Source organism: Phoca vitulina, unplaced genomic scaffold (genome assembly GCF_004348235.1).
Source record: "Phoca vitulina isolate PV1807 unplaced genomic scaffold, GSC_HSeal_1.0 scaffold1, whole genome shotgun sequence".
Lineage (NCBI taxonomy): Eukaryota > Metazoa > Chordata > Mammalia > Carnivora > Phocidae > Phoca > Phoca vitulina.
In genome coordinates this window covers 52603947-52613165 of record NW_022589704.1, presented here as the reverse complement: position 1 = coordinate 52613165, position 9219 = coordinate 52603947, and the positions used below count along the sequence as shown (strand labels likewise).

Sequence of the window (9219 nt, the reverse complement as noted above, 5' to 3'; positions counted from 1 at the left end):
AATTAACCTCATTTAAAATTAACCTCATTTAAAATCACTGGTAAAATTAACCTCATTTAAATTACTCATTTAGATGTTTCTTTAAAATATTAAGACCCACCCAAAGGTACTTTGTTGTATTTTTTTCCCATAGGTCATCTTTATTGGGTATACATCTATTTCCTTCTACCCTTCTTCAAGTAAAAGTATGTAAGCAAAAATATGGTGAGGTGGGAATATCTGTCCAAATGATTCCATCCTGTCCATCAACAGGAATCACCATGAATTAATAGATGTTTTTATTACAAGTGGTATAAATCCAAATCAAAGTATCTTAAATAGAAAAGGGATTCGTTAACTCATACCTGGGAAGTGTAGCTTCTGCCACAGTTCAATTTATTTAGGGACTCAAACAGAATTGTTTCCTCATCCATCTGGGGGCTGCTTGCTCTTGAGCAGCCCTGATCTGCAGGTTGGCCTTTTCCACAGGACTCTGGATGCTCCAGCTCCAATAAACACCCTTTTTGCTCTGCGTGCCCTTAGACATGGTCCTGTGGTTTCATGCTCCGACTGAAGAACAACTGGGCAAGGATTCTGAGTGGACCAGCTTGGGTCATACGCTCATTCCTGAACCAATTCCATTGTTCAGGGGATTGGGTACCCTGTATGGCCAGGCCAGGGAGCGTTTTTGTTGGCAAGTTCCCAAAATTATCTGATCAGAGAGAAAGAATCATCCTCAGACAGAAACAGCAAATGTTCGGTACAGCCTTCACAGGGACTTCTCATGTATTGGTCACAGAAATAGTGGAGGAAGATCTCTGGTTAAGGTGCTATATAGAGTATGGGACTCATAAGGACATTGGGTTCATACCAGATACTTGTTCCAGGAGAGAATCTAACTCAGTGAAGATTAAATCCCATTTGGCCAATCTTTTAGGTCTTATAGTGCATGAAATTACTGATTAAATGACTAGTTAATTCACTTCAGCAACCATTTGATGGTCACTGAAGTGTTTGATCAAAAATTAAGGTGTTTGGATATTGGATAATCTAATTCTCTATTACAGGATTAACAATAATACAATAGGGGCGCCTGGGTGGCTCAGATGGTTGGGCGTCTGCCTTCGGCTCAGGTCATGGTCCCAGGGTCCTGGGATTGAGCCCTGCGCTGCTCGGCGGGAGGCCTGCTTCTCCCTCTCCCACTCCCCCTGCTTGTGTTCCCTCTCTCGCTGTGTATCTCTCTGTCAAATAAATAAATAAAATCTTTAAAAAAAAATAATACAACAGTCACAGCTCATTATTTGCCATTCCTGAAGTGTGTTGGTTATAACAAACAGCTACAGTGAGAAGCCAGAACCTTTATGAGACAATCATATTAACAGGCTGGTAATCATGCTTCTATTTGCAGAAAACTTACCTCTTAAAATGTCAACCAGAATGTCTTCCCTAGAATATCAGAAAATTTTGCTGAACAAAAACTGGAATATTGCTGTCCACTCCTCTATTAAGTGAGTATTAAATAGTCATTTAAAACAAATCTTCCCCTTGCAAAAAGAGGGCAGTATAATAGGCATAGCTTTCTATGAATGGGCACAGTGATGCCTGCAGAACAAGCACGACATTGAGATACACTGAAGACTATTTCCTAAGTGCTAAGTCTATGGTTATGGTAGTCAACTAGGCAAAATTGTATCTAGTAGCTAGTATCTAGCAGCTAAGGTCAGGGATGCTGCTAAACATTCTAAAACGTAGTAGTGCTCAAAGGCTGGCAGCTCCTAGAACAATCATTAAGACAGGGTGAACTTGAACTTTAAAGAAACTAGAGTAACAGGCTGCGAATTTACATTTATGCTATAGTCTAGAGGAGTCATTGAACTTCTATGTAGAAGAAAGTGACAAGATGGAAATAAGGCTTTAGATTACTGAAATCAGAATCGAGGTAGTTTATAGGTGGTCACTGCACTATTCTTTTGGTTTTTCTGAATAGCTAACATTTTTCAAAGTGTAAGTTTTTATTTTTTAAACTTTGTTTTCCTTTGCAAGGATTTAGGCTCAATTGAAGACAGGGCCTGTTTGCTTTTTGCTCTCTCCTTGGAGCAGTACTTGGTGCACAGGAGGATGTGCGCCGACTACTGTCGAAGTCCAGGGGTGCCTGGGTGGCTCAGTCAGTTAAGTGTCAGACTCTTGGTTTTGGCTCAGGTCATGATCTCATGGGTTCTGAGAGCCCGCCCACAATGGGCTCCGCACTCAGCAGGGAGTCTGCTTGAAGATCCTCTCCCTCTGCCTTTCCCTCTCTCTCTCTCTAAAAATAAATAAATAAATAAATCTTTAAAAAAGATACTGTTGAAGTTTGGTGATTTGGGGAAAGGGGAACTCAAAAATGATGGGAGATTCATGGAATCAATTGCAGTTAAGTTAGAAAGGATGTGGCTCTGAGGAAAAATGAATTGTGGTACAGCCTTTAGTGACAAAAATAGTAAGAATAATAAATAAATAATAAGAACAGTCACACTGAGCACTTAGCTCCAGGCCCTGCTCATGCCACAGAGGCCATTCACTATTTAAGGGAGTTACCGTTCTCCCACTGTTCACAGGAGAAAATGGACACAAATGGAGACACTAAGTGAAGGACCTGCCCAAAAGTCAACAGCCAGCAAGTGGTATAGGTCAGATAAAAACCTAGTCAGACTTAAATGTGCAGTTAGCCAAATAGTTTTCAAATGAAATGGTAATAAATTACCCAATATGAACCCGAGTCTCTTCCTAAAAGCAAGTGAAAGAATGGGGAGGGGGGCGCGATGATAAATTTTAACAAAGTCAGTACATCTGAAGTTTTGATGAAAGGATTCCTAGACTAGCATTACTAGAGCATGTGAGTGGGATGGGCAGTGGTCAAAGTGTGATGCTGGAAGAAGAGATTTCAGAGATGGTGTGGATTCTGAAGTTAACATAAAGGGGATGACATGGGTGCAGGTGGTTAGGGATGTAGTAGGGATAGAGAAACCTTGGATGCAAGAAGTTGAGAAACTGAAACACAGTGAGTAATGGCATGCAAAATATACAGGACTCAGCTGATCCTCAAAAAAATGCTAATCCTAAGAAGTAAAAAGTCAGAAATAGCAGACATAGTCAACATGTTTCTTCTCTGCATTTTAAAAGGATGAAAGTGAAAAAACCTGCCTGAATGGCAGGGCGGGGGATGTGAGCATATCACATTTGATGCGCTAGAAATGCACCATGAAGGCCGACAGTCCAGTTCTGCCCCAGGCCCCCATTCACTGTGCCCTGGTATGACTCAGTTAAATTCAAAATACTTTTCTGCTTGAAGGGAGTTAGGTGTTAACTGCTTTTGTTAAAAGTAAATAAAATAGTGAGGAGAAAAAAAATCCAACTAGTTGAATAGGAAATGTTAACATAAATTTCCAGGCAATATTTGTTACAAATAAACATCTATGCCTCAGCAATTCCTTTTGCTTGGGTTCCCCCCACAGCAGTCCACAGGGTTGAAGCCCTTATTTCCTTCAATAATCTGGGCAAACATCGCCTTATCAGAGATCTCTGACCTTCCTATGGAAAATTACCAACCACCCCACCAATATCATGACCACCGTATCTCCCTACCATAGTATCAGCCCTGTAAGAGTTCTCTGTTTTCTTCATGGTTTATTTCTAGTTCCTAGAACAGGTCTGCACACACAATAGGAGCTCAATAAATATTTGTTACATTTAAAAAATTACCTACTTGAACAACGCTCTAAGGTCTTAACGACTCAGTAAATCTAATGATTTCCCATTTCTACATTTAAAAAAGAAATTATAAACTTAAAGTGAAGAAAATAAGCTAAAATTTCTAGTCCAGTTTTTGTCCTTTTTACCACCCCCAAGATCAGTGTTCAGTTACAAAAATAAACTATTCTCCTTTACGGCTCATAGCCTATGTGTTCCTTAAATCCAATTTGCTGAGCTTCATAGTTTTGTGAAATGCACTGCGTCCAAGACAGTACCTTCTAATGACAACTCAGCACCTTCTAACCATCACAGTAGGAGACAACACTAAAAAGAATTTTTCCAGGCTGCCATATTCAACTAATACTTTTTTGTTGTTTTTTTGCAGGGGCAGGAGGATAGGAGGAGAGGATATTTATTTATTTATATGGACTTTATTGTTATTTATATTCAAGTTTTTGAACAAAAATAGAAAACATTTTGAATCAGAAAATGCCTGAAAGTCAAACATTAAAGACGGTGGTCCCATTATTCTTGAAACCAGACATCAGCTAAAATGGACTTTAAGTACTTTAAAAGTGAGTAAGCACAAGCAGTCTATTTGGTAAGTAGGGTTAAATGTCAGCAAATCTAAAATTTCAGAGGCAATATTTTATTTCAAAAGTAATAAATAATATGGTCACATATTAATTGGTAAGAGTTACAGTGATGGAAACCTTTAAAATTCTTATAAAAATTGGAATTATTTCACAGGCCGTTCACATTTCTAATGACTGTATGTTTTCCAATGACCTATTAATCTAAATTAAAAGTTAAATACACATTAACTTACCAACAATGATATAACTTCAAGGCTGAGAAAAAGCACTAATCACAAAGAATTTCAATTAAACGTTAATCTAGCAGTCCAGAGAGAAGAAATGTTATGAGAGATGAGAGAAGTCCTAATTCTAAATAATATAGCTTTGTATCTGTTTAAAAGACTAACATACCCTTAGCTTCATCAAAACACTTGTTAAAAAAATTACACATACCTATTTTGTTCAAGATGTAATATGAAACTTGAAATAATTCTTATTTTATAAAAAGGGTGACTCCTAAAAAAGGTTCATAGCATCTCATTAACAAAGCAAAAATATTACATTGAAATGGTTCATCTATTTTGGTCTCTAGTTATTAAAAAAAAAAAAGCCACTAATAATTCATTATAATAGTTCTATAAACAGTTAGAAACATTATCAGGAAAAAAAATTTTGTCAATGAAAAAAATCACTGATTCAATGAGCATTTGATCATTTTATTAACAAAATATAAGCAAGAATTACATCCCTCTCCCGTGAAACTTTTCAAATAATTTTATGTGGAGGGCCTTGAGATGTATCAATTATAAAACATGTTAAAAAGAAAAAAACTTTAAATGTACAAATACAAACCATTACTTTATACAAGAATTCTCTATAAAGTTCGTTAATGTAAAAAATAATTTGTTTCAACTGAATATAAGGCATGTTCAGTTTCTGTAATTTTGTAGAATCATTTTTTTTGCTTTGTTGGAGACTTTTCTCTTCGCTGGTCCTGATGTTTCTTTGATTCTCTGGATTGTTTAGAGTATCTGCTAGATTTTTCCCATCGCCTTTCGGCACCATTCTGATACCTATCTTCATCACTTCTAGAACCTGAGTGTTTTCTATTCTTCTCTCTTGACTTTGATCTATCTTTTCTTATAACATTTTCACTGTCCTTATTTCGGTGTCTGTGCTCATTTTCAGAAAAAGAATTTCTTCTCTCTCCTCTCTTCTTTTTGGGATCACCATGCTTATTTTCCAAATCTGTGTGTGCTTCTTGGTCTCTGTCATTCATGATTCTACTGTAACTATTTCGTTCAGAAGGAACACCTCTGTCTGAAGTGTATTTTGTTATGGGATTTCTCCAATGTGGATCCCTTGAATTTTTATCTTTATGTTTTTCTGACCTTCTTTCTCTTTCAGTCCATGTTTCTTGATGTCTTTGCTCTGGCCTTCTTTCTTCTTGTTTCCTATCATGGGTTTGTTGTTTCCTGATCAATTTATCTACTTCTTTACTTCTGGTGTTCCCTTGTCCCTTCTTTCTTCTATCTGTAGCTGCAGGTGTAAAATGAAATAGCTTTTATTTTAATCTTTAATTTCATAATTTAACAATTATATTTATTGATCCATTGTAGGTTTATTAATTCAGACAAACTGGATGCAAAACTAAACTGATTGAATGGAAAGTCTGATGACAGAATATTTTATGGGTAATTTTTAAGAATATACATCATATCACCATTAGTTACCAAAGTACTGTTTTGATCTTTAGACTCAAAGCAGTAAACAGAAACTTTAAATAAACTATAGCAAATGTAAAGTTTTTTATAAAGTGACTAACATTTCCACTTCTAAAAAATACAGTGATCACACATGCCAGCAACATCACTCCCTAAAGGTGGGGGAGTGGGGTGCATGAGTTTGTTTAATAGCACAAATATACATTCTTCAAATAAAAACCTCTTTCTACAAAAACAACAGTTCTGGGGCGCCTGGGTGGCTCAGTTGGTTAAGTGTCTGCCTTCGGCTCAGGTCATGATCCCAGGGTCCTGGGATCGAGCCCCGCATCGGGCTCCTTGCTCAGCAGGGAGCCTGCTTCTCCCTCTCCCTCTCTTCCTGCTCATGCTCTCTCTCTCTCTCTGTATCTCTGTGTCTCAAGTGAATAAATAAAAAAATCTTAAAAAAAAACCCACAATAGTTCTGCTCTCCAGTGCTATCAGAGAAGCAGTATCTGCACCAGGAAGAGAAGCTTGTTAAGACATATAATCATATGCTTTATGAGAGCTATGAAGGCTTGATTTCTGAGAAAACTCTTCTGAAATGGCCTAGAACAATTCAATCTCACTGATACAATCACAAATATAAATCTTAATCACAGTGAAATTTTAAGCTATAAAACAAGTTTAATCACTTTATATTTGTGTTATTTCTTTTGGGTACATAAGTCAAAGTTGCTAAGATGACCAAAAGTTCTGTCAAATTCATACATATACAGAAAGAAGAAAATATGGTAGAAAACTGCCTACCTTCGTCCTATCTCCACCTAAATCTCACTGTACCAACCTGTATTTCTTCTGCCAAATGTCTACCCTTGGCACAGTCCATTGGTTTGCCACTAAGGATTTATTTCTCTGGTTCTCAGCTGAGCTGCAGCTACCCAAGCAGAAACCATCTGGCTGTGTGCTAAATCAGCGTCTCTCTGACCCTACTCTACACCACTCTTTTTCTTGTGTCGCTGACACAAAACCCTGAGCCCTACCATAATATGCAACCTCCCCACTCTTCGGTGTTTGCTTTACAATTTTCTAATTTGGGAGCAGTTCATACTGTTTTTATGCTACTTAATATTTTACTAATAAAACTGAAAGCTCTCTACTGAAATTGTATGATGAGGCAAATTAATTCTGAATCAGCAAGATTCCTTATTGCAGCAATTCATGCTGTGTTATCATCTGTTCTCAAAACAGATACCATGAAATAACAAATTCTTTAGAATTAAAAGAGGTGAATATTAAATGAACAATGTTATATATTTTAATTCAAGAATAAGACTTCCTGTGGGCAAATGCAATCTTGCTCTAGTAACATAAAATACTGAGAGTCCCACAATTCTGGCTGTCACACAGTATCTAATACTCTTTTAAGTGCAACAAGCCAGAGAACAAGAGTATAAAGATCAACCTTCCAAACTACTTTGTCCTGCCACTAAAATATGCATTAAAAAATAAGAAATAATATGTGTTTTGGACAATTAGACTATCTCTTATTCAGACTAAGATACTATGATGGAAGAAAACAGAGTTGACCCTGGGGAAAATACCACAGACCTTCTCAGAAAATGGCACATTTGAAAAAATCCTTTCCGGGCGCCTGGGTGGCTCAGTTGGTTGAGCGACTGCCTTCGGCTCAGGTCATGATCCTGGAGTCCCAGGATCGAGTCCCACGTTGGGCTCCCTGCTCGGCGGGGAGTCTGCTTCTCCCTCTGACCCTCCTCCCTCTCATGCTCTCTGTCTCTCATTCTCTCTCTCTCAAATAAATAAATAAAATCTTTAAAAAAAAAAAAAAAAAAAAAAAAGAAAAAATCCTTTCCTACTGTATTTCCACTTCTGGGGAGGATGAAGAAAGCTGTGGAAGACCAGTGCCCCTGCTGAAAACTACTAGAAATGCCAGATAAAAATTTAAAATCTTCTGCTTAAAGGCACTAAAGATCTTGAACAACTTGAGATGTTATAAAGAAAGGCAGTGCTCAAAAAAAGGATAGGGGTATGTTGAAAGGACAGAGGGGTCAACTTGCAGGAGCTCTTAATTGCCAAAGCTGAAATAACCTGAACAACAAAATAAATGACAATAATGGATTTTAACTAATTCAGATAAATATCCATGAGTCCACACTGATAAAATATACAGTTAATAAATAAATGGGGAGGGGGGAGAGGGACAACTTCTTCTTGCAGAAGAAATTCAATTACTAAATGCAGAAAAAAAAAGCAAATGGAAAAACCACATTCGGCAAACACCACAGCAGTTAAGTATTGCAGACAAGATCCAAAGATGGATGCTAAAATTAAAGGGTGAAAGGTAGAGGAGGAAGAGAAGATTTGCATAGTATCAAATTATCTCCCTTATATAAGACATTAATTTACAGAGAAAAGGAGTTTCCATGAAGAAATCGAGCAGATATCACCTTAACTGAGTGATCAAAGTTAATGTCACCAATAAGACACATTAATATTATGAACTCCAAGATAAGATGCATTAAGAATACATTTCTACGGTATTCTGTCCAAAAATGCATAACCTCATTCTAATCATGTAAAAACATCAGACAGATATCCGTATTGAGGGACATTCTAAAAAATAAGTGACCAGAGGACTTCAAAAGTATCAAAGCCATTAAAACCAAGAAAAGCCTGAGAGGAACTATCACAGGATACAGAGGACTAAGAAGAAACTCAGTTCAATGCAAGTAGGATCCTGGAATAAGAAAAAGGACATTAATGGAAAATCTGGTGAAATTCAATTCAAATTCAAGAATTTGTTTAATGCATTGTTCCAATGTTAATTTCCTGGCTTTGATAATTGAACTCTGGTTAGTACAATGCTAACATTAGGAGAAGCTGGGTGAAGGCTATATGGGAATTTTCTGTACTATCTGCAACTTTAAGTTGAATAAGGGCCAAGATTCAAGGAGGGGAGAACCATAGAGAGGTAAGTTGACATTCTACAGCCACTTTCTCCCTGTGAGCATCTGCTGATTCAGGGCTGCTGCTGAGGGACAGAGAGACCAACAGAGCTCTGGCAGCTGCACAGGCCTGGAGAGACAAGAATGGAATTGAACTAGCTATTTGCAATACATACATGTCACAAAAGATACATATCCAGAAAACCTAAAGAACTCCTACAAATTTATAGAAGAGACAACTTCATAAAACAAAAAAAAGGGGGGGGG

At 37.2% G+C, this 9219-nt stretch overlaps 1 protein-coding gene across 3 annotated transcripts in view; it reads right to left on the bottom strand.

The window, feature by feature from the left end:
* Positions 1 to 4140: 4140 nt before the first annotated feature.
* Positions 4141 to 9219, bottom strand: part of CWC22 (CWC22 spliceosome associated protein homolog) — a 65231-nt gene continuing 60152 nt past the window's right edge. For all 3 annotated transcript variants that reach the window (XM_032407070.1, XM_032407089.1, XM_032407081.1), the window contains exon 20: positions 4141 to 5825. In XM_032407070.1, coding sequence (XP_032262961.1) covers positions 5239 to 5825 — 587 coding nt within the window. In that variant the 3' untranslated portion in view covers positions 4141 to 5238. The remainder of the gene's footprint in view (positions 5826 to 9219) is intronic.